Genomic DNA, 25,881 nt, shown 5'->3' on the forward strand with positions numbered 1-25,881 from the left:
AGGAGCTGGGCATGGATAGAAGGCGGGGAGGCTTCCCGTTGTTCCCAAGATGTGCGTCCCGTCCCCACAGCCCACGTGTCTGACCAGGCACCCGCCGAGGTGTGCTGCATCCCCATCCCGTGCCCACTGCCACAGTCCTCGTGCAATGGCTACACGCTCACCTCCCCAAAGACAGCCTCCGGGCCACAGCGGATCTTCTTTGTCTTCTGGGTGAAGCCTGGGGAAGCAGAGGGGAGGTGTGAGGCTCCGCCCTGCCCGGGCACAGCACACCCATCCAGCCTCCCGCCCTCGCTGCCCACCTCGGAAGCTGAGCTGCACCTGCCGCTCGCCGCGGCCCGGCAGGTCGGAGAGCCGCCGGACACCGACGCTGAGCGCCATGGAGCTGAGGGCCGACGGCAGGCCGGGCCGCACCGCCCGCTGTGACTCAGTCAGCCCCGACTCACCCGGCCGGTTCGGCAGCCCGCTCCCCCCCGTGCCCCACGGCGACGCCTCAGGGCTGGCTCGAGGCGCGCAGCGGGCCTGCAGGCCGCCCGCCCCAGCGTAAGGCTGAGCACGGCTCCCGGTCACGGAGAACTCGTGGCCCGCGGCAGTGCTGGGAACGGGGAGCGGGGAGCCGCGGCTGGGGGCTGCGGGGTTGTAACACAGGCTGGGAATGGTGAGACGTTCCACAAAACGCGCCGCTGGTCGGCAAATTTGGTGCTTGTCGAAGCAGGTCGGGTACCATCAGCTCCCCAGGGAGCTTCTGCGGCTTCCCCGCCAGAGCAGCTGCAGTTTCTATTTGTCTGAAGATGGTGCCTTGGCTTTGGTGAATTAATACCAAGCACGGCCTCAGCACAAACTGCCTGGGTAAAGGAGCACAGCCTGCACCAGGAGGAAGAGCAGCGCGGGCACAGCGTGGCACGAACAGCTTTCCTACTCAGGAGGCCGTGCTGAGCTCTCCCTCGCCTCAGGCACCAGGCATGCGGTGAGCCTGCATTCCAGCTACACCCAGGTGGCTGGGAAAGTCACCCCTATCAGGTCCAGCATCTGCAGCCACCTCAGCCAGCTGAGAAACATGCTTCCAACGCTGCCTTTGTAGCAAGCAAAGACTGATGGGTACCAAGGAAAACCCACTTTCCTCCTTTGGAACTGACATACGTTTAAAAAGGGGAGGCAAAATGTGTTTCTCACTATGTGCTGTGCTGTCTCAGAACTTTGCTGCTAACACGCTCACCTTGCCAAAGAAACCATCCATTGAAACCAAGCTCTACGCAATGCTGCTGGTATTTCTTTAGCCAAACAAAAGATTGTTTACTGCTGTAAACCTCCTTCAAAGAACACCATTAAAGAAAGGAAAGCACACTCACATACCAGCCCCAGGTTTGTTTGTACATGTAACAGAATCAGAGCTCTGCATACAGCTTGTAAGCAGCAGAAAGCACGAGTAGAGGATGCTCTCAGCCACAGCACAGCTTGTGCCAAGTCGCAGCTCTGAGCTCTCCTTCTTCCATGCTTGTAACACGTTTCAGTTTACACAGCCACCCAACAACAGAGCTCACTTGGTTTCTTTTAGGTGCAAGAAGACTGGGTGCTGCAGGCCAGGTGATGGACTGAATAAGGTGGGAGTCCAGCCTTCTCTAGAGGGGGGAAGCTGCTGCTGCCTGTAGAATCATGGTAAAACAAAACATTTGGAGGCAAAACTAACTGGTCCTTTTTGGTTCATTAGTGATCCTAGATCCACTACCCTTCAAGCTCAAGCTGCATTTGGGGACACGATAAGCCCAGCTGAGCTTGTGGACTCACACCCTGTCTACTAACACACAGGTTTGCAACCAATCCGTTCACAGGCTGAGTCACCAGGCATCTTCCAATTTCTTCTCACAGCTTCCTGGTGTATCCAGTACAATGGACAAATTCTTTCCTAACTGCAGTGAACAAACAGCTCGTCTCACTGCAGACAGGGCTGCAGGATACACATTCAGTCTCAGTGATTAACAGGTTACAAACTAATGCTGACAGACACCTCGCTCTGCTCTGCTGCTCACACTCAACCTAAGCTGTAGCAAAAATCTTCCATAAACCACGCTGCTGAAACAAAGAAAAAGCCCGGAAAGGAAACAGAAGTCACACATGTCTGTAAATCAAAGCAGATGATTTATTTATGCAACTCAAAGTGATGACAACTTGTAGTGCAAGTTCCTTTATTTTGAAATGAAATACCTGCAGTCTCAAAGACATCACGCTTTGCTATCATCTGTCTTCTTACAACCCCAACCCATGCAGCAATACACACTTCACACTTCTGAGGACAAGGAACTACCTCCTCACAGCTCCACAGACAATTACTTCTTCACTGTATACCACTGGGACTCCAGGGAAATCACTCAAAGCATCTGAATTCCAACGTTTCCAATTACTGGCTTCTGAAAGTCACATACCTCATTAACCCCCCGCCCACAAATAAGCAAAGTGCAGCACTCTTAAATTGCAACAATGGCTCTGAGCAAAAGGCCATCACAGTATTGCATTCTGCTAATAGAAAAATGTGGTAATAAAAATACGACGACTACTAAGTATGGTAGCAGAAACTTAAAAATAAATGTCTACATATAAAAATACATGAGACTTTATGAAGGCACAGCAGGAATTGCCTCAGGCATCCAACCAAGAGACTTTGGCACTGTAGCAATCAGAAGGATGAACACAGTGAAATGGCGATACAGGAGATGCAGTGACAAAAGGACCAGCAGGATGGAAAGGTGTTACAGAGCACAAAGGAAAGTGCTCGCCTGTCTCTGAACATCTAGGCTCACAGGGGAAAACTGCACGAGGGAGGGATCTCCCTGCTGGGGAACCCAGTGGCAGTCAGCCCTCAAATGAGGTCTAAGAGGTGCAGCCAGGCTCCACCCCTGCTGGTCCCACAGCTGAATTGCCTTCATCTGTGCTCCCAGGGCTCATCAGATCCCTTCCTCAGGTGCTCAGTGGTTCAGGCCCTGACTCAGCAGTTACCATAAGGTACCAACCAGCACTTGACCCCACTTGCAAGGCAGATGCAGACAGAAGAACAGAGCTACCAAGGAACAAATACATGGCAAGTACCTTTACAATAAACATGCTTGCCCTAACACTGGAAGCAGTGCTGTGTGAGCATTCCCATGCAGGTGCCCACTCTGAGCCCAAGCAGCAGGTGGGTCATGCCAAGTGATGAGCAGTGCTACGATGTGTCACCATTGCAAGGTGGAAAACCAGCAAGTTTTTTTTTCTTTGACAAGAACTGCCAATGGTTTGGGTTTTCTTTTTTCATATTTACATTTCTTCCAGTTAGGAACAGGAAATACCAAAGATACAGAGTACAAGTGGGGAAGAGTTCGTGCGACTGGTACAGTCCTGAGGCCCCAGGGAAGAATGTGAGAGCAGACAGCTCTCCTCACCCCAGTGATGCACACGGCTGGAGCGAGGCTGCAATCTATATCTTCTTTATTTCTGGCAGTCTCACAGGTGGCCAGCCCTGCAGTTTATAGTATGACACCAGCTGCTTCGGCACTTCAGCCAGAACCACCTGGGAAAGAGCTTCCCGGGGAGCCTGCAAGGAACAGCAAGAATAAATCAAAGGTAGTGCAGGGAGAAGAAATACCACAGCAGTGACATAACTCTCCTCAAGAATTCAGACTGCAAACCCCACCTGCCAGCCATGTGAGGCTGAGTGCAAGAGCTTCTTACTGCAGGCTCAGGAGCACTTCCAGTCAGCCTTGGTGAGCGCTGCTGCTGAAAAATCACGTGTTCCCAACCCTGCACTGCTCCCATACAGCCCGGATCTGGGTGGGAAGCTGCCCCAGCCACTGGCAATCTCTTATTTTGGCTTTCAATGAGCAGCATGCGTGAACAAAAGTGCCAGAAGAAAAAGTAGGGAGGAGCTGGGGAATGACAGGACTGTTTTCAGTAGCAGGGAAGATTTATCTCAGCTTAAATCACTCATGGAAGCACTCATGGGACTCAACAACAGAGACTGAGACAGTATGATCTCATTTCCTTTCCTAAATGTTTGCATCCCAGGAGAGAAAGCTTCTTCTTTACTCAAACTCTGCAACAGCCAAGAGGTATTATCAATGATACAATGAAAATGCTTTAGGTAAAGCTGCAAGAGCGCCGTGAAAGGCACACAGATTTGAACACAGCCTCAGCTCCCCCTGGGAACAAGCTGTTTGGGAACTGCAGCCATACCTACACTGACACATGCTAACTGCAGTTGCTGTAATAAATAACTGCATGTCTACTGGGCAGCAGAACCCCCTGCAGTTCACGACTTACATTTCTGAACTGTCGGAAAGGCACAAACTGAACGATGTCCCGTGCAGCTGGCTCTCCTGTTAGGGACTTCAGGACGCCGTTGTCCCCATCAAGAAACTCCATTGCCTTGAAATCAGCTTCACCAACTCCAACAATAATGATGGACATCGGCAGCTTAGAGGCATTAACGATTGCTTGCCTGGTTTGGTCCAAGTCAGTGATCTCTCCGTCTGTGATGATCAGCAAGACAAAGTATTGCTGAAAAACATCAGAAAGTACTCAGTTAGGGAGCTCAGCATCAAAGCCCACATAATTGGAGGCAAAAGGAGCAATTTCTGACTCTAAAAAAGCAAGCAGATTGTGCAGTGAATAACAAACAAAATTAAAGTTCCTTCTTCTATTTGCATCCCACCTCTCCCCATGCACTGCAGATTTCCTCTGTTCAATAAAAGATAGGGGCTTAAATTCAATCTATAAAGCACAATTACACCAAGAAGCAGAAAATACTAGCAAATGAACAGAGTACTACAAAGTCAGCAAAGTGCACACAGCACGCACTGCTGGATGCTGCTTCATTCACCAGCCTCTCAAAAAAGGATCAAATTTATTATTAAACATTTCTAACTCCAGGAAGTCTTTGGATGGGACCCTGGGCAGTGACCTGGTGAGTGGCAACCAGCCCATGGCAGGGATTGGGGCTGGGTGGGCTCTGAGGCTCCTTACAACCCAATCCATTCTGTGACTTTGTGTTTTTAATTATCAGTGGTAACTATTAGAAATCTGAACATATGGCAGCAGCAAATGTCACAACACAGAGATACTCCTGAGGGGACACAGGAGGAAAAGAACACAGGAGCTTTTCTAGAAGAAAAAAAAAACACCCTAAGCCAAAACACTGGCAAGATGAAGCATTAAAAATCCCTTTCCTTCCCAGAGGCCAGGATTCAGCACACAACTGAAAACTGCAAGCAGTTTTATAGCAACTATCTACAGACTTAAGATGAAAACAAATATATCAGAGACTTAGAATGCAAATTAAACTTCCAATTCCAAAAGCCAGTTAATACAAGTTTGTGATTGCACTCATTGCTGACACATCCTTTACTTAAATAACTCTTCATCTGTAAGCAGCAGATACAGTCAACATATGAATAAAAATACAGAGGTTTCCCCCAAGGGTTTGGATAGCTAAAAAAACAAACCAAAACCACCAATGCCCTCAGAAATGTCAGAAGAGTGTTTCCATAGAACAAGAACCCCATAATCTCCTACTTAAGTCAAAATCCAAATCCTGATACAGCTAACCCAGAAGGTGAGTATCAGAGCATACATCAGAATTCCTCCCAATTAGGTAGTCACGATGGAATCAGCTAAACATATCAGGAAATGAGCCATTATGCACAACAAATTAAGTTTTAGAGATGGAGTTGAATTTTAACAGCAGCCACGGCCATGCAAGCACACAACCAAGACATGCAGTGCAGCTGCAGAAGCAAGCATGGCCATTCTGCAACAGCACGCTCATCTGTCAGCTCTCCAACTGCTTGTTAGCACGGCCCTCTGCATATCCTGATTCTCTGTGCAAATGTGGTGGGACAAACAGCCAACCTCTGACATTTTTCAGTTCTTTGTGAACATTCTTGAGTGCAAAATTGCTTGGAATAAAACGTACAGGGCCCCTTTATTCTACATGCATTCTCTACAGGTGACAGAGCCTGGCAAGAGAGGTTAGGGTAGCACAGCTACTGACAAAGTCCAGTTGGTCTGAAAGCCAGCACAGCACCCCTGTATACTGTGTTGGTAAGGGCTCATATCAACTTATCAACCAAGAGAGTAGGAGGAGTCTCTCTGGAGGTTGGAAAGAGAGGACCAAAGTTGAGACCTCGAGGAAGGAGGAAGAAATCGCTTCACCATTCCACTCTGTCCCACCATGAACAGAAAAACAGGAACATCACCCAGATGCAGATCCAAAGGAAAGGACGTGGACTCACAGCAGCAGTCCTCTGTTGTGCTGAGTGTGCAGCAAACCCTGCCACGTGGTTTATAATAGGAGAGAAGTTGGTTGGCCCATAGAGTCGGATCTGAGGCAGGACGTGGCGATAGGCATCGACTATTCCTTGGACCCCTGTAACACAAGGAAGGCAAGCTGCCTCGCAGTTTCTCCTGTAACTATTTAAAGCATTACTAAATAGCATGGCAAAGGAGAAATCATTCATGCTGGTGTGAACTCCTGAAGGACAAAACAAACAGCAGATAACAGTGACTGTCCGGAGCACAGAGCTGAAACCAGCGGACATCTGCAGAGACAAGACTTCCAGGTTTCTCCTCTGTTCTACATGCTTCATGTTACTCTTAGTGGCTCTAACAAAATAAAAGTAATGGAAGCTGGGGGCAAATAGTCCAGCAGCTGCATGCTGGTGATCCTGTCCTTTCTTCTCTGTCATTCAGTTTCTTTTAAATGATTGTAGTTTAATTAGACAAGGTCACCAACTCTCTGGAACAGTTGCTGCTTATTTTCCTCGTGTGCAAGATGGAGAACAGCTCCTGGATTTAAACGTTTTGTGTTATTTTCAAACCAAAGAACGAGTCCTTAAGGTTCCTCCTCTGCAACAAATTCCTCTCATTACTTAACCAACCAAAATTTCTACGTCTGATTTTTGATGGTTTCAATTCTTGTGCGGGTTCACTCAAATTGCCCCACATACTGGCTTATGGTGATGCATTTTTATTTGCCATTGCCCACCATAGAGACTTCAGTGCTTTACTTCTAAACTACTGCAACAAGTACTGCCACAGGGCAACAACACCAATGGCAGAGAGGCAGGCAATGTGGAACTGAGCAGAGAAATGCTTCCATTTTAACACTGATTCTCAGATTCCATTTTTTGTTGGCTTCAGACTAGATAGAAAACATGAGGAAAATTCTTTATTCAAGCACAATTCCACATCGCTGCTTGCCAAGAGTGCTTAGGAGTTCCTAATCTAGTTTACAGACAAGCCACTAAAAACAGCTGAAGTAACTACCACAGAAGAACGGGGCTTTGAGGAAAACAAACCCTTGAGACGATCCTTTAAAAACAACAGAAGAACACTGGTAATACTGAAGCAGCTGCCACTGTCAGTAACAGCCTTAGCACACGGTAGCTTTACAGGTCTGTGTTAGTCACACCTCTAACATAACAAGGAATAACCAAGAGGCAGCAACAAAAATTTCAGCAGACTGACAGAATTGCAGGTTGGCTGAGTTTCAACCCAAACCCCCTTCTCCAACAGGGCCACCTACAGCCAGTACCCCATGCCCAAGGCTTCTGAAGGTCTCCAAGGTCTTGGAAACCTCTGGGCAACGTGCTTCTGTGCTCTATCACCCACACAGTACAGAGGTGCTTCCTGATGCTTAGAACCCCACACGTCCCAGCTCTCTCCACCTGCAACTTAACTAACAAACTTAACCTGCAAGTCTGCATCGATAGATTTTCACATTCAGGTGAGGACACGTAGGTTGCTGGATGCCTTCACACTGCATCTGTTGTTTGTTGTTTTTGTTTTGTTTGTTTGTTTTAACAGTTATGAAAGGAATGAACACTTCAAACACCAGTCCCTCTGAGTGAAATATTAATAAAGAGGCATCCTCACCTTGACAGTAAGGGTTGTTGGGATTGAAGTTCAAAGCAAACTCATGAGACACCTAGAAACGGTGATGTTACAACCAGTTAGAGAATGCAGACATTAAAAGAGCTGCTGCACAGGGCTGTGAAGGCCTTACCTGCCAGCTAGGAGGAACTTGAGCTCCGAAACCAAATGCAGGAAACAGCTTGTCCCTTGGGAGAAAGGGCAACAAGAAGAAATGAGAAAGAGAAATCCTGTAATATTTTACTAATTCCGTTTTATTCCCAGAAACAGTTGTAGACCAAGGTTCCATTCCTGCCATTAAGGACAGGCACACCTCCTAGTTTTCCCAAGGTCAGTGAACAATTACCCAAGGATTTCAGGCATGGCACTGACAATTCACAATGCCTTTGAATGCAGCATTCTGCACAAGTCTCAGGAGATTTCAGAGTAGAAAGAGAAAAGCCAATCCAGTCACAACTTGGCTGAAGGACAGAGCAGGCAAACACGTTCCACCGAGTCTAACAGGGAATTCATGTTTGAGATGCACTGTTAGCAAGCAGGGACTACAACCAGCTAGAGCAGAATTACAGAGTAACTCAGGGCCATAAAGTGCAGGTCTGGATGGACAAATAAAGCAAACATGCTTTATTGAAAAGGACTGTCGTTGCCTTTTTTGGCAATGCCAGAAGCAGCAAGTAGCAGCAGCAGTTCCTGAAGGGATCTCCCAAGGAAAGGCACCAGCACCTCCAAATACTACAGCCCCTGAATGAGCTACCAGCCTTGATCAATCACCCACTGTGAAACGTTTTTTAATGAGGGGGCTGGGAGAGTTAAGAACCTCTTACATACGTGTCATAATCCTGGACTACACTTCCCACACTCCAGATGGCAATCAAATACTCATTTATCCCATCTGGGCTGATGTAGTGAAGAGAATCTGGTGAGCTGGGATCACCATTGGAGCCAGTGAAGTCTATGCCCACCTAATCAGTTTGGAGGATGATAACAGCAGGTCAATGAAACAGCATCAGAAGCAAATGAGAAGTACCAAAAGCAATCAGAAACATAGGGATAAGAACAGCCCCACACCGCTCCCTCCCTGCCAGACACAAAGATGACTGCAAACAGAGGCAGGCAAATAAGCCTGCACATTTTCTCCCACCAGGGCACATGCACATCTGAGGAGCAGCAGTCCTTTCCACCAAGGGTGAGAACTGATTTCTCAACAGAAGCTTGAGAAATCCAAGATCCATTAAATTTGCTACTTGGTATCAAAAAGCAAAATATAAAATCAATTCTTTTTGGCAGCTTTCATTACTCCTTAAGAAAACACACACTGCAAATTAACAGTACTAAACACAACTTCATTGCCTTGCTCTATCATCTACCAAGACGTGAAGTGGGAAAACAACTCACTGTAAAATTAATCTGGCAGCCTCCCATAACATAGTCCAGGAACGAATAGTCTGTTTCAATCTAGAGAACAGACAGACAATGTTACACCTCCTTCCTGTAAGGAAGGATTTCTTGATCATCAGAAAATAGAACAAGACAAACAACCGCCATCTTCCTACCTTGCAGGATTTTATGCTAACGATGCCTGAGTTTTTGTAGCTCTTCTTCTTTTGCTTCTTCTCAGGATGAATGCATTCAAATTCTACCTACAAAAAGAAAGCACTCAATAAGCAAATTATAAAACATCTGCATCTGCAGCAGCGCAAACTATTGAAACAGAACAATCTGAGACATCTCAGAGTATTATGAAACTTCATTTCAAAAGTGTTTGTGACTCCTGTGGCTGCTATCTGACAAGTTAAATTGATGCTTTTGCTGTCATCACTGGGCAAAGCACAAGAGAACATTTCAAAGAAGACCCTCTCTGTGACAGCCTGACTGCTGCTCTCTGCAAAACCATCGAACACCCAACAGAGTGCAGAGAAGTTTGTCACAAATACAAACATTCCTCTTAACATAACTGCACTCTTTTTCAGTTAAGGGCAGGAGACGAACTCAGAAGCTAAGGAGGCAAAGTGAGAAGGGGGAGGGAAGGAGGTCAAAGAGCCCTAGGTGTCAGGTTCTCAGTGGCAGAGGATCAGTATTCTGGTATCACTGTCTCGTTTCACGTAACAGGAGTTCTGATTTCACACGGGTTAGGGAAGAAGGCAACAATCTTCCACAAGCTTTAGGATTCCAAATACAGAAATCAAATTGGCTGGTGACTCCTAGCACTCCCAGGCTATGTCCTGCATGTGAATTCATTGGTCTGAATCCAGATGAGGCCTCTCCGTGTACAAGCTGAGTGTACAAGCTTTTGCTGTAGGCAGAGAGAAACCGGCACCACTAGCAAGTGACTCAAATTACTCCAACATGGGTGCCCGAGATAAAGCAAGAAGACCAACTGCTGGAAGCACCATTTCTTTCCACTATCTGGAAAGCTACCCAGAAAGGCAACCAGAGTGCTGGTGAGGGCAACCAGCTCAGGCACACGTGTTACATGAGACAAGTCCTATCTCTGGACTGTTCTGCTAAAGCTCTTTTAAAGAAGCTCTTTTGCTTTCACTTAATTCAGGAGAGGCAGAAGCATGCAGAATGGCTGGCAAGAAACAGCACATGGCCAGCAGACAACAGGCTGAAGGATGTCTGTAGGAGCAAGAAAGGTAACAGCACTCAAGGAAAACAGCAGCAACCTCCCCATGCTAGGTTTCATTTTTCCCAGATAACAGCTTAGTAATACAGAATAGTCAGATACAGAAAAAAGTGACTTTTGGAAGCAACAACTGAATATCCCTCAGACATCTTTATTAGAAGGGGTTTGTGGCAGACTGAACTACAGACAAAACTGAGGAACAGAGGAAGCTCACCGGACAGCCGTCCACTGCCCTCTGCAGCTGAGCCAGGTTAGTTTCAAAAACACCTATCAGGTCATGCGACCCATCGCTGTCATGATCAGAGCACTGCACCTGAAAGGAAAGAGACAGCAAGAAATGGCTAAGCATACTGTGTTAGGGTGAATGACGGCTGCTCACCACGCACCCTCCTGCCTCCAACAGCTCTGCGGTGATGCTAGCGAGTCTCCCTGTCAACTCTGATCCCATGGTGTCATCCGTGTCACTGCCTGAAACCTGACAGAGGGAGACAGGCTGCGTGCATCTCAGAACGAGGAAGACATTCAATCACTCACCTACCTGAGCTGCCAAGTGACAGCTTCCCTCAGTTCAGATGGAAACCAAAACAAAACAAACAAAAATCAACAAAATAAAGCCGCAGATTTCACAGCCCAAAAACACAAAGTTGAGATCATTCAGGACACAATATGCAAGTCAAGTAATGGGAAAAAGCACCTGAAGGTCTTATCTAATTTCTGAATAAACTTCTTTCTTCTGCCTGGCAACAGAGTCAGTCTGCAAAGAAACTGCAATCTGCCTTTTTCTGCATCTGATAGCAATCGAATGACAAACAATGAACAGCCACGTTTAAAACAGCGGGTAAGCTTGGATCTTCAGAATTAAGAGAATGCAAAATAGCAATGCATTTAAAAACAAAAAATATGATAATAACCATGGCCTCGAGCTAACACAGCACCATGTGCACTGGCAGCAGCTCCCATGAAATCAACAACTGTAAGAAGTGTTTGTAACATGCACAATGCACACGACAGCAGAACAAAAGTAATTCCAGAAGCAGTCAGTCAAGAAAGCTTGTGAACAGCAGTTTTTCCTCTGCTCAAGCTCACACACTCCTCCAATTCAAAAGCCCATTCAGATTTGCTTTTATTAACCAAGAAACTGGTGTTACCCCAGTACAAACTAGGGTGACAGCTTTCTCCTCAGCATTATCGATAAGGTGAACCTACAGGCAGGGCCTAGATAAGGAAGTCAAATTCAATCAGCAAACCTGAGGACAGGCTTCTTGGACAACTACCTGCTGCCTTTGATCCACTTGGGATTTTCCACTGCTATCAGTGGGAAGTGTGCACACAAACTGAGTGAACTGCAGACAAAGCTAGCCACCCAAACTGGAGGCACCATGCCATCCTTCAGGTCCTTCACTGGGAAGACAAAATTGCTTTAGAGACTGTGCCATTCTTCCCCTTCTTCACCATCCCAACCCACCCCTGCTCTGTCCCTCCCCTCTGCACGCTGCGCCATGAAGCGTCCCCAAGGCTCCTCCTCTGCCTCTCTCAACAGTTGTCATGTTTAAAGTGTCTGTCAGAAGATGTGTGACCACATCAAGGAGGCCACTGCAGGTCACCATGCAGAGACTGAGGGTGTCCTTGGCACTAACACGCTGCAAAGAACACAGCAGTCTGCACCTTCCCTTTCCCTTCTGCTTGTCCCCATCCCCTCCTGACCACACACACAAAAATCCAACTACATAATGACCAGTTCTGTTAGTGGTTCCCAGTACAAGTTAGCTTACGACAAACCTTTTTGCAAGGGTTTTCTAAAATGGACAAAGATTCAGAGTGCACCGCCCAAAAAGTGCTGCTGCTGCAAACAGAACCAAGATGTGAAGTGGGGAACAACCACCTGAAGCTGTCAGTAACTGCCTTCTGCATTGTGGTCTGACCTCAGGGGTCAGCTAACGGCACGATCCTGCATTGCGTTCATTTACTGATTAATTACTCAACTGAACAATCAGATATCCATAGGAACACTTCCAGTGGGTTAAAGGCTCCTTTTATCTACAAGAGAAACTTCCAAAATTCACACCGAGTGGATTTGCTTTTATGCACATGCCATCAAACGCATGGTCAGGAAGGGGTTTGTTTCTGTTGCACTGCTTTTTCTTCTTTCTTAAATCTGACATTTACCACTTCTATTTAAACAATTACAGGAGAGAGAAACTACTTTTGTATGCTTCTTTCTTAAAGAAATGGCCACAGGATTATATTACATCTCAAATCTGAGCTGTTTTTAAATATGGAACAACAATGACACCCCTCTACTTCACAATTACTTGTTAGTTAGCACTGTTAATGTGATCAAAAGATGTGTTACACACACATTTAGTGCACATTTCCCACTGCAGAACCCTCCTGCATGGCTGACACAGCTGACACTTACAAGACATCCCAAACTGACACTGCCCACAGGAGCATTTCCCTTGTATTGCAGTATGAAGACTACTCTGCTCAGCACCACCATCATTCCTCATCTGATCGTTCCTATGCAAATCTTAGAAAGCCTTCAACAAGAGGTTCCAAGCAGCACGTTCTGGATGGAAAACAGATCTCTGGTGCAACCTTCCACTCCTTAGTGCTAATGCTCCTGCCCACTACTATGGAGGCCTCTTTCTGACCAACTTCCCCACAGGTAAACTGTGGAAATTAGTGGACTACTTGCACACGCATTCAGGATTTGGGGGTGAAAGGAACCATCAGTGAAGGACCTATGTTCTGTTTTTAAATAGATCATTGCAAAACAAATCCCAAAGCACAGAAGGTTCTAAAGCAAAAGCAGAAGTGTTTCAGAGTGTAGGAAATACAGCCTCATGACAAAATGCCTCAGCCATTCCATCTCATGTCACATTTGATAAGGTAACACACAACTCTTAACCACCCCCTCGCCACGTCTCTCTTAGCACCTGCAGACCAACAGGACTTCCTTCTGATCTAAGATTGCTCCCAAAAGCTCACGACCACCACTTAGAACACGTTTGACAAGCCCAGCACACTTGAACCAGGGTAACAACTCAGCAGTGTTTTGGATCTGCCATGCTGCACAAATCAAAAGATCAGCATGCATTGCTTTCTGCTAAACCTTTCAGATCAAGCTTCCAGCACAAGATTTCTTCTCAAGCAGGACGAGGCTGGAAAATTCTGCAAATGGAAAGTGTTTAGGAGCTGAATAAGCAGAGGGAGATAATATTCAACATCAAACTATTTAAAGCTTTAAGTGCTTCTATGTAATCAGTGCACTGCTTAGAACACAAATTGAACTTGCTATCAGATTATTTTTGTAGGAACTTATTCAAAGATGGAATTGTTCTGCTACCACCCCCATAATTCAGGACCAGTGTATTAATCCTCGTATGTGAGACCACAAGAAATTCCAGTTCTAACTCGAGATCAAATTCTTGCTGGGACAGAAAGCAAACGAGATGGAACAACTCGCCGCTCTCACGCATGGAGGAAGCAGACACCTGCCCTCTCTCTGTCAGTATCCTAATGCATTCCAGTCTATCCCATGTATAAGCCTCACAGCTAACACAGCATTAGAAAGCCACAATTAAACAGAAAATCCCACAACCTGAAACTCTAACCAGAATAGCCAATGACCATTCATAATCCTTCTTGTGACAAATCATTAGGAACTGCATCACTTCTGCATTGACTTCTCCATTTGACAACTCATAACGTTTCAGCACAGACTTCACACTTAATAAATGTATAATCACTTATCTGCCATATTATTCCAGAAAAGCAATTTAAAATTTTGAATATGACTGGACGACTTGATTACTCAGAGTTAACGTGTCAGAGATTGGGTTACTTACAACAACAAACAAATCTGAATTGCTGAAGGCTGTACCTTGATAGGTTTATTAAGATCACCACCACAGAACGTCTGCAAGGGAACGCTGAACCTCCTCCAGCATGGACTTAAGTTGTTCTTAACGACCTTAAAAAAATTAGAGCATAACATCACGTGAGAGATGTGATGTGCAAGTTATTAAGAAACATAACAGGAGGGTTCTGTACGTCTGTGGGAGAACACGGAACAGCCTCAGTCATTTCTACCCGCACATGAGCAAGGAGAAGCTCTGTTAGCAGCCTGTAGTTCAGAGCTGGGTACAACTGCAGAGCCACGCCAATCTCACAGCTCGTTGCCACTAAAAGGCAGAAGAGTCCTGCCACTCTGCCCTCAGTACACGGTTGGACCCTTCAGCTTAACTCTGATTAGGCAGGAAGTTAACCATTTTCTGCCAGTCAGCAGAATCCCTTTCTGGGGGGACAAGTTTCACTGCACACGTGGAGCACAGCATTACCAGAAGCGAGGCACTCTAAGCTGTCAGACAACCTTAACTAGAAGCACATCAGTGTAGAAATGCTACCTCTGATCTGTACACCAGCTGCCACGTTCCAGCATCACTCTGCTTGTACAGCTCCAGAAATGGATCCGATTTACCTAAGAAATCCTGCAAAGAGAATCCCAACAGACCTTCATCAGACCTCAGTATTATCCCTGGATGAGAAAAGAGTTGGGTCATCAGCACAACTTGCTAACAAATCACAAATCAAATCAGCTCTACATTTCCTTACCTCTTTTAAATTGCAGCACTTTACAAATCATCACAGCATACCAGCTCTGATTACAAGACTGTGCTTCCTTAGAGCATTTTGTTACTATAAATCACCCTTGGCTTAAAATAACACCAAGGCAGCGTATCTAAATTTCCACCTTTTCTTCTTTTACAGCATTACAGAAAGTCCAGCTCATGGCACAGTTACAATATTCAATCAAAGCAATTATTTAATGTATTAAAGTACAGAATACTCCAAAACCAAAATAATTATCCAGAACCTAAACTTGGTGGTTGAATCTCTTATCTGCTATGGTGCTTTCTGCCATGTAATTGTGTCTCCACTACTGGCGACAGAACAACGAGCCTTTTTACACGTGGATTACAGAGCTCAGCTGAACGTTTGCAGTACAGTGAGAATCCTGGCCAAAGGCACTCACTCTCACCACAGTCAAGACCCACACGAGCATGCAGTATCACTAAAAAAGAATAAATGAATCAATACCTTTTTGTCCAAGTTTCGGGCTTGAATTTCCAAACTGACAACCCTGGTATCTTTAATCTCCTCTGCTGTAATCTGTGCCACAAATTAAAAAAAAGAAAATACAGAATTCTGCGTATGCTTTCTGCATGAAAAAAGCCTCTATGCATGGTTACAAATACACACTCTTCCTCTACACATACTGAATTCGAAAACAGAAAGGAACAAAACCAGAAATGTTACTCTGTCCCAGATCTTGTACTAAAGAATGAGTTTTTACTACACACTCTCCTTTACCGTAATGGTGCCTTTTCCTGCTGGCTTCCCATCCTTCAGTTCCAGAGGTCGGGTAAACACTGAGCTGGACACAATCTGAGGTTAAAAGACAGACAATATAATAGCAAGGTAGAGAAAGATCATTATTATTAAAGAATTATTAAGAATCAAAGAACTATTCTTCAGGAGGAATTATCTTTAAAAATCTGCTATGAAAACCCATCTCCTACAGTGACAGCTACGAGTTTGTGCTCCTGAAATGGTTAAGCACTCTTAAAGTTTTCCTTCTCCACAAAATAATTCCCACTATCTATCTCAAAACTTAACACTAGCCTCCTGCTGCTGCTTCCCCCATGATCCCCGAGACATTTTCCTTACAAGCAGCCAAACAACCATTGAAAATCAGAATGTCTATTTATTTAATCAAATCCTTCGCAATCTCAAACCCCATCCTTCTCCTTCTACCTAACAATATGAATTCCTGTTCAGGAAACGAATGCAGATTTTCAGGCAATCCTCCCTGAATTTATGGCCTGAGGATTTTTTTGCCCCAAGGAAACCAAAAGGCTACCAGAGCTCTCCAGGGCCTTCCTCACTCCCAGGCTCCTACTAGTCCTACAAGTGCTTCTATGTGAAGCAATGACTTCAAAGGCTGAGAGCTCTGGGAAGAGAAGGCGGAGTGGGGATCTGGTCAACGCTTTGCAATATCCATAAGGTGGGAGGCAACCAATGGAGCCAGGCTCTGCTCAGTGGTGCTCAGGGACAGGACAAGGGAGGACAATTAACAATATTATGGCCTGGTTCCTCTTCACTCTGTGCAGCCCAGGAAAGCCCAAAGCCTGGATGCTACAGACTGAACGATTTTGAGTTTCCTTCCCACCACCACAATTCCAGGACTCACAAACCACACGCGTTCTTAACCTTCGCTGCCTGCTCACCACCACGGTTCTTCCAGTTATATTCAACAGGGACAAGCACCCATCTGTTTTGGAAGAGGAGCTTAAAACACTGGAGGCTATAAGAAGGCAGCCCTGCCTCAGCCCTCACACCTGCCCCAGCGTGCACTCCACAGCCCCAAGGAAGTCGTCATCGCTGAGCTCAGCAGACTTGTTGTCGATGTCGTACACAGCGAACTTCAGCTTCTGCACCTTCTCAAAGTAATAGTCGACAAGCAGCTTCTTGGAGAATTCCGGGTCTTGGCAGTTCTTAATCCTTTCCGTGCGATCTAACTGCGTGGACGCAGGGACAAATTCAAGAAGAGCTTGGATAAAAGCCGATGGAGAGGGCAGGGAACGGGCAGGGAACGGGCAGGGAACGGGCAGGGAACGGGCAGGGAACGGGCAGGGAACGGGCAGGGAACGGGCAGGGAACGGGCAGGGAACGGGCAGGGAACGGGCAGGGAACGGGCAGGGAACGGGCAGGGAACGGGCAGGGAACGGGCAGGGAACGGGCAGGGAACGGGCAGGGAACGGGCAGGGAACGGGCAGGGAACGGGCAGGGAACGGGCAGGGAACGGGCAGGGAACGGGCAGGGAACGGGCAGGGAACGGGCAGGGAACGGGCAGGGAACGGGCAGGGAACGGGCAGGGAACGGGCAGGGAACGGGCAGGGAACGGGCAGGGAACGGGCAGGGAACGGGCAGGGAACGGGCAGGGAACGGGCAGGGAACGGGCAGGGAACGGGCAGGGAACGGGCAGGGCAGAGCGGCCTCACCTCAGCCCAGCGGCCTCCCACGTCCAGCAGCAGGACGCACAGCGGGTCCGACTTGGAGCCGACGTCGCGGTCGAGGAGGCGGCGGCAGATCACGGACAGCTGCACCCGGCTCACGCACTGCGCCATCTGCGGGAGAAGCGCGGCAAGGGGTCACGGCCCGGCCGGCCCCGCAGCACCGCGCGGCTCGGCGCAGGGCGGATCCCGGCTTTCCGTGCCCGCTCCGCCCGGTGCCGCCGGGCTCTCCGCCTCGCGGCCGCGGCCCCTAACGCGAGCCCGGCCCGTTCCTCCCGCCCGGCCCGAGCCCCGACAAGATGGAGGCCGTCCGGCCGTCCGGAGCGGGTCCGTCCCCGCTGCCGGCTGCGGCCCGGAAAGGGCCGGGGAAGCGCCGCTCTCAGCGCCGCGCGCGCCTCACCCCGGGCCTCGCGCTCGCTATTCGGAAAACAACGGCGGCTTTGGTCCGCCGCACGCAGCGCTGGCGGCTCCTTCCTCCCTGCCCCGCGCCGCAGCTCCGTCCGAGGAACGGCCGCAGGTCTCTAACCGGACCCAAGCTAGGAGATGAGCGTTGAAATGAAGGACCGGGCAGCTTGAAAGTTCTAAGCAGTGCTTTAACATTTATTTCCTAGAGAAGCTACTTCACTGCTATTAGGAAAACCAGGAGAGTCGTTCAGTCGCTCTGGTGCCGACTCTCCGTGGCTTTCTCGTGCTCGCTGGGTGTAAATATCAGCAATCTGAATGGAGAGATGAACTTCCACGGGGCAACGTTTAACCCCACTCACAGCTCCCACCCGCAGTCTCCCTGGACAGATGTCACCCACGTCACTTAATGCACTACAGATGTTGTCGCGATGGCAGCAGGACAAGAACAGCGTGCAGAAAGAATTAGCAGAGCTTTAGACAAAGAGGATCGTAGTTCGGCTTTCTAAGGTCGTCATCATCTGCTTTAACCCACCATTCTCACAGAGGCTCGCCCACACACTGAACAGCTGCTCAAATGACTGGTGAAAGCCCCTGGCTTCCACTTCAGCTGCACCCAAGCCCAGGTAAGATTCACTAAAAAGATGCCATCATTACCTTTAATAAGTACTGTATGTTTTCCTAAAATTGCAAGCATCACAAATATGAGTTTTTCCTTTACCTACATGTATCATTCCACCAGACCACCTTATTTAGCTGGCAGCACCACATCTGTGCAGCCTGCAGGTCTACAAGCAGCTCTACACGTGCACACAAAACAAAGACCAGCTCAGCCAGCCTTGACTCTTGGGCCAACATTTCTGCCTATTTTCTCTGTTACAGCAGATTTCTGCACCAACAGGAGACACCTTCCTGTCCTGGTACAGCATAACAAACCAGGAGACAAGTTTAAAACCCCAAAGAAACGTCTCCCACTATACTTCCAACACTGCCAAACTCATGTTACAGAGACTAATAAGGAAAGCTGAAAGTTTGCAGTAGAAACTGTTAATTGACATAATGAAGCCAAGGTAAAGTGAAGCAACAGACCTGAAGCCAGATCACCTCTCACCTGCTACCTCTTCTCCAGATCAGCGGCAATGAAACCATGAAATCACTGTTTCAAAGACTTGTCTTTCAATAGCTAACTCACAGAAGCCAGTCTCATGCTACTGTTCAAGATGTGGTAATAGCATGAAGGTTTCCCTTGCAACACAACACAGCTGGATTGTTTCTAAAAGAAGCCACAGAAAACAAAGAACACTTCTGTTATGTCTTCTCTGGAGATTGCAGGACACCAGGTAATGCACCTCATGGGAAGGGTGGATCCTTAACAGTCAGATAAAATATTCACGCTTCATCTGAAAACGCCACTTGGAACCTCAGCCAGCATTTGTTGATGTGTTGCTGCCTACAGATATCCTTCAGGAGCTCACACTAGGCCTCCTCACTTCACAGCTTTTCAAATACACTGTATGGTGTTCTCCAGTTTCAGTGCATTCCTTTAGTAAGTACAACAGAAAAATCAGGACCATGAATGAGTCTACACAGCTCAGCAGCAAGAGCAAGGAGTAGGTGGTTGCTTCAGAGAACCCACTTCAGCCAAGCCTGGAGATCTGCTCGGCCTCCATCTAGGTGAACACTTTTAACCCATTTATCCTGCTCACTGTTAGTGGAGTGCAAATCTCGAGACCCGCCTGCACCGAAAAGCTTTTACAAAAAAAAAAAAAAATCAGAGCCTTAACATATTAATTCCCAAACACACACAACAATAATGGATGGGAAAAGAAACTGTGGAACTCCTTAGCGCTTAGTGGTTGGGAATACCAGCCCCCAGCTTCAGCTGCTGGTTACTTTTAAATGGGGGTTAATGGTAACTAGTGGATCAAATATTCTTTTTCCTATTAAAAGACTTTTTTTTTTAATTTACTTTCATTCCATTAGTAATTATCTCTATTCATAAAACAAACCGAATTGTTTATAGGAAACACATCTGTTGATTTTAATCTCCACCCCTCTTCCATACAGGCTCTGTTCACCCCGAGCACTGGAGCCATCCTGAAATCTGTGCAGACTCCCACAGCCATCACCTGTGCTTAACACATCTTGTACAGCCTCCCATCCTTTAAGGAAAAGAAAGTCTGCAATACTTTCTCTCAAGTCTCTACGCCCTGCACTTCTGCACATCATCACCTCCTGTGACAAGCACCCAGCTGGCATTTACCAGCTGACTCCCAAGGTAAGCACTGCCCTGCCAGTATGGTTCTAAGAAACATGGAGTAAGGAGAACTGCTTCATCTGTTAGCAATGCAGCATAGCAGATACATGACATAGATTCCAGTCATCACTATGCTCCATGAGACAGATCTGATCCCAGGCTAATTAGCGTAATTAAACTGAAAGAACTTAGGGTTTGTTTTTGTGTTATTAACAGCACTGCTTTTTTTCCTCTACGTGCACTCAAGGAACAGTACACAATCCCATTTACCTTGCAGATTTCAAGTCAACATTGCAAAAACAATTTTCATGTTGCTTCACTGAGTTCTCACAGAGCACAGGTATGTTTATATATCCACCCATACACACATATTTAGCTTTTACAATTCCATTAATTCACCTTTACTGTGACAGAACGTTGTTTACATTTGTTGCAACACCCAAAAGTTGTCTGTTTTTCAACAGTTACAGAAATTCTGAAACTCACTGATTTCTTATTTTCCCCTCCCAACATCCCTGGGTGACAAATACTGACATCTATAAAACTGTTCACAGAAGATCAAGTGTATTTCCAAAATGAAAACAGCAGCAAAAGCAAAGTGCTTTCCTCACAGGTATGAAAAACACATTCAACTTAGAAAGCATTTATTAGAGAATGATCCTTAACAGCTTGCAGCAACCATTTACCCAAGTCCCTCTGACTTACTTGCCACTAGGAGATTAAGATACAGCATGCTCTGGGAGTCACAAAACTATTATAGCTGCAGATACTCAGTTTGCCAAACAGAAATAAAACCCAAACAGATATATTCAACTTCTATTTAGAATACATAAAACACCACAGCTAAGCAGGTTCAGAATAAAGGCAACATAAGCAAGCCACCAGGTCAGTGCAGCTGTTCGAAGTAGCCTGTACAATCACAGCAGATGTTACGTTACCCAACCGAGATCCACAGTTTGTACTGACAACAGCTGCACACATTCAGTCCAACGCTCTCACAGCTCAGGGATCTCGCTGTTCAGAGGCACTGCCTGTGAAGTTTCATCTTGAGCTGATTTCTGCACATGCTGAAGGAAGAGCTTCCAGCGCTCAGCTTCAGGTCTGTCAGGCACCTACGCTTTGGCCTTTGCTTGGGATTGCACATAATGTAACTTCACATTTTGAGGAAAAATACATCACTTGTGTTATTCTTATGAACTTGAGAGCAGGACACAATGCACACAAGTCTACATAGATCCCACACATGTGCTCCAGTGATGCTCCAGACAAGTCTTTCACTGCTCAACCAGAAGTCATTCCAGTTACTCAAGTAAAATGCAGACTGGCTCTAGACTCAAAGAAACATGCCTTAAGAACTGCTCACACAACCAGAGGTCCAGCTTAAAAATGCCAAAACGATTTTGTCTTGCTGTGCATACCACCTCTTCAATGCAAAGGTGGCCATGTACTCCAAGAGCTCTATAGTACACACAGAAATACACTTTTCATTTCCTAGTTCCAGAGCTGTCCTACACTGAATTGAAGCACATCAATAAATAAGTTGGAAGATTTCAGCACGGTAATAAACACTGGAACCGAGACAAAAAAAATCCTACTTTACAGGAAAATCACATAGTAAATGCATGTCACGCATGCAGAAGAATCATTCCTTATCTGCTTCTTTCTCTATGTCTTTCAGAACTTCCAACAGTCTGCACTTTACTACAGAAAAGCCCACTTTTTAGAGTAAAAAGCATTCAATATAAGCAAAATCAACTCCATAGATAAGTAATAGTAACATACGTACTCTTCCCTAACCATCTCTCCAATAATTCTACTTGCTTACCACAGCATAAGAGGAAATCAAAAGTGAAATAAGAAACCAATGCCTACCTATGTTTGAAGAAAGCCTCACAAAGAGAGAGCTGCCCACATTCATGGCTTTATAAAAAAATGCCAATATGGACACAGAATCCAGTCACGGGTCAGCTTGGTTTTAACTACTCCACATAAGAAATAAAATATAGATTGCTCCGAAAGTAATGTCTCCTATTTATTTCTATGGAAACTACAGATATAAAGAACACAATAACACTATTTGATAAAACAAATTATCAGCTAAAAAACAGTACTTCTGAACACCATTAGCTATGCATTTTCGCCAGCAATGAACAAGAGCCTGCATGCTGTGCTCATAAAAATCTGCGCAGCTGTCTGGAACACAGCTTGTCATTCAGCAGTGGCAACAGCAATGTGAAACACACCACCCACTGCCTCACTCTGCTCACAGTTTGGTCTCCATAAACTTCCAGCATGCACTGACAAACATCAACAGGCCAATATTTTCTAGATGGAAGAGCTCAATTCCTTTGCTCCTCACACATTCCCATGTCAGACACCGTTCTGTCAGACTGCCCCTCTGCTGCCATCTGTCATACAGCAACAGAATGGAGTGGAATACTGGTAGGAAGGTTCAACCTCTACTGCCAACCCACCACCATCTGCCTCTCACACTGTGGGCCATCATCATAAAATAGGAGGCATTACTTTCAGCTCAGACCTCATAGAAGCAAGGATCCAGGATAAGAAAACCTGCAGTTTATTACCAGTTAGTATCACTAATAAGTCCTCATCAACTACATCCTTCTGCACACCACACTTACATTACATCAGTGTACACCAAATATGGCACATCTATTGAAGATCTCAGTTATAACTCCAGGTTGAAGTACCAACACACACGCTCACAAACAGCTACATTCAATGAAGTTATTTGGTACTGGGCTGGCTGTAGCTTCTGCTTCCCATTCTGCTCACAAACACAACACACATGCCAGCAATACTACCAGCACTACGTACCAGCAACAGCACCTTCCATCACTTAGGCTCTGTACTTCCCAGCAGCGCAATACACCCAGCATTTGTAACAAATTCACAGTTAATAAATCTGACATTTCCTAAACTAACGTAGCCTCCCTGTCTGCTGTTTGGTTTAATCCCATGTTATGCAGATATCACCTTAATTTCTTCAAAAAATTTTTGTTCTCCTCACATTATCTGTGTGCCCTGACCGTCAGAAGTAGTGTTTCTCAGTTTACCTTTACTATTCAATTTTACTAGTTCACCTTTCATAAGGCAGCCTGTAACATTTCAGGTTTCTGTATTATGAAGCAAACACCGGTGTGGAGGTAGTCTCAGCTCTACTTTCTAAATGTATTAAAATAAAAATCCTAATCCCATCTTATTTCCTGAGCCCTGTGAGGCCCTAGCAGAAACCATAAAGCCAGATTTGTATCAGTAGAAGCACTAAAAAAACGCATCTTCATTTCAAGACGAGATGAAGATACTCCCACTAGCAAGATCACAGCCCAGGATGATTACCAGCAAATCCAGCCCCTCTGCAGCACATCGGGTCCCCAGGGGCCCCAGAGCAGAGCACAGACCTCTGTGGAGAACAAAACTGATTACCATCTTCCACCATTTCATTACCCAGAGGGCTGGAGGTGTGACAGATAGGACTAGTGCTAGGAACTTCCACAGGCGGGTAATAGATCCCTGTTCTTTACACTGTGTTTCAAGTTACCTGCCATCATGTATTTTGATGGACTGATTTCATATTTGTTAATAAGCTATTATTACAAATTTGATGCAGGACTCCAAACAAATGCTATTCACCGAACAAAACATTAAAAACAGCTTTCTAGCCAAGGTGCTCTGGTTGCCTGATGCCATACTGATGGGCTACCGAACAGCTGAAAGGCTGGGAAGAGCACCCAGAAGGACAAGCACACAGTGGAAAGCTGATGGGTTTCACAGAACGACGGGATCCCCTCCTGTTTTGGAAGGAACCCACACGAATCCCTGAGTTCAACACGTGGCTCTGCACAGCAGCACCCCGACCTAAACCCTGCGGCTGAGCTCGGTGTCCCAGCGCCCCCTGAGCCCCAGCAGCCCCGGCCGTGCCGCTGCCTGGCAGCCTGTGCCGCGCCCACCGCCCTCTGGGGGCGGCCTCTCCCTGACCCCAGCCGCCCCTCCCCCGACAGCTCCGTGCCGCTCCTCAGGCCCCGTCGCCGTCACACAGAGCAGAGCTCAGCGCTGCCCTCTGCTCCCTGTGAGGAGCTGCAGTCGCCACGAGGGCTGCCTTCAGCCTGCTCTGGGCCCAGCAAACCCTGTGGCAAGTTCAGCCACCCCCCCCCCCCCACATCTTGCTTTCCAGACACCCCTCCGTCCACAGCACTCTTCAGGCCGTGCTGCCACAGAGGTGACCCAGCAATGACCAGGGCAGGTTGGCAGCTGGGCATGCAGTGAATTCTTTCTGAGCTCTGAATTTGAGCCCAAGCCATAGAAGAACACACTTATTGATGGCTCTGTGACTGCAGACTGTGACTATTGAATACACGCGGAAACTATGCTCTACTCCTACTTACTGAGCTGGCTCCAAGCGAGTCCTGAAGCTCCAGTATCACCACCAGTTTTATGTTTTGTATCTACTGACCCACACTGCAGTGGTGTTGTGGCAAAGTGACCCCTGAGACATGCCCAGGAATAAAGTGAAAATGGGCAGCTCCTGTTGGTGGTAACACAAACAGCAAGCTTAGGACATTCTAAAAGGTCCGTTTAGTCATAACCAAAAACTCAGAAGAAAGGCCTCTGTCCTCATTTGTATATTCTCCTTATTTCTGATGAGGTAAACTGATCGACTGATTCGAACATTAGCTTGAACCTCATAGCAATGCTACTTATTACAAACTAACACCTCAAAGTAAAGCCTGCGACAAAAGCAGGAGCTTCCAAGTTCTCCACAGAAAAATCACTTGGAGAAAAATCATTCCATAACACCTAAAAGCAGAATATCAAACAGTCTTTCCTTTAAAAACTAATCTGGAGCAAATTAGGGCTTTCAAGTCAATCACTGACTTGGCTTAAGGTAGAACAATAACTGCAACTGGAATTGTTCAATAACTTCTCCCACCAAGTAAGATTCTTTCAATACTTTCCTTTAAACCTTTATTCAGTTCCTTTTTTTTTTTTTCTTTTTTGCCCATGAGTCACAAAAATGACTGAAATGTTCAAAAGATCACACTTACCAGCTCAACCACACTGACCTCCGTAATAATCCAACACATCACTGCACATCGCAGAGCATCTTTTGCCCTTCTCAAGTAAGGGTTCACTCCTCCCCTTAGAGTCCTCAGCTATTCCCATGTCAGGCACAAATACATAAAGATTTTGTCCTAGGCCCCAATCCACCGATTAAGCTGGTTATGGCTCAGTCCTCCACTTCTGAGTCGGAACGCCTCAAGCAGAGATGCAAGACACCACCGTACTCCTCCTCTACGATTCATGGACACCACAACCCAGGCTGCAAGCACTGCAGCAAACCTCTTCTTACGCACACCCAGCAATTCTGAGATCACCCCTTGGTGTCATTTTGCCCCCTTTAACAACTTGTACCCTTCCCAAAAGTCATGTCTAAAACATCCCATTCTTCCACAGCCTTCGGGATTTCACCCACTCCCCTGACAGCAGCCATGTTACACAGGCGACTTAATGCCCTAAGTCAGTGATGTGCATCTTTTTAGAATAGTACACACAACAGAAACAGCTTGGCACCAAAATTCAGCTTTAAAAAGAAAGAAGTC

The 25,881-nt window shown here is 46.5% G+C and overlaps 1 protein-coding gene across 5 annotated transcripts in view; it reads right to left on the reverse strand.

The window, feature by feature from the left end:
* Positions 1-2,112: 2,112 nt before the first annotated feature.
* Positions 2,113-25,881, reverse strand: part of CPNE1 (copine 1) — a 41,987-nt gene continuing 18,218 nt past the window's right edge. For all 5 annotated transcript variants that reach the window (XM_048962536.1, XM_048962540.1, XM_048962537.1 and 2 more), the window contains 15 exons: positions 17,590-17,715; positions 16,927-17,106; positions 15,899-15,973; positions 15,626-15,697; positions 14,932-15,015; positions 14,409-14,498; positions 10,737-10,835; positions 9,450-9,536; positions 9,292-9,351; positions 8,725-8,858; positions 8,030-8,084; positions 7,900-7,951; positions 6,258-6,391; positions 4,288-4,524; positions 2,113-3,562 (listed from right to left, as the gene is read on the reverse strand). In XM_048962536.1, the coding sequence (XP_048818493.1) occupies positions 3,446-3,562; positions 4,288-4,524; positions 6,258-6,391; positions 7,900-7,951; positions 8,030-8,084; positions 8,725-8,858; positions 9,292-9,351; positions 9,450-9,536; positions 10,737-10,835; positions 14,409-14,498; positions 14,932-15,015; positions 15,626-15,697; positions 15,899-15,973; positions 16,927-17,106; positions 17,590-17,715 (1,602 nt within the window). In that variant the 3' untranslated portion in view covers positions 2,113-3,445. The remainder of the gene's footprint in view (positions 3,563-4,287; positions 4,525-6,257; positions 6,392-7,899; positions 7,952-8,029; positions 8,085-8,724; positions 8,859-9,291; positions 9,352-9,449; positions 9,537-10,736; positions 10,836-14,408; positions 14,499-14,931; positions 15,016-15,625; positions 15,698-15,898; positions 15,974-16,926; positions 17,107-17,589; positions 17,716-25,881) is intronic.

Source organism: Lagopus muta, chromosome 16 (assembly GCF_023343835.1).
Source record: "Lagopus muta isolate bLagMut1 chromosome 16, bLagMut1 primary, whole genome shotgun sequence".
In the NCBI taxonomy this organism is placed as follows: Eukaryota; Metazoa; Chordata; class Aves; order Galliformes; family Phasianidae; genus Lagopus; species Lagopus muta.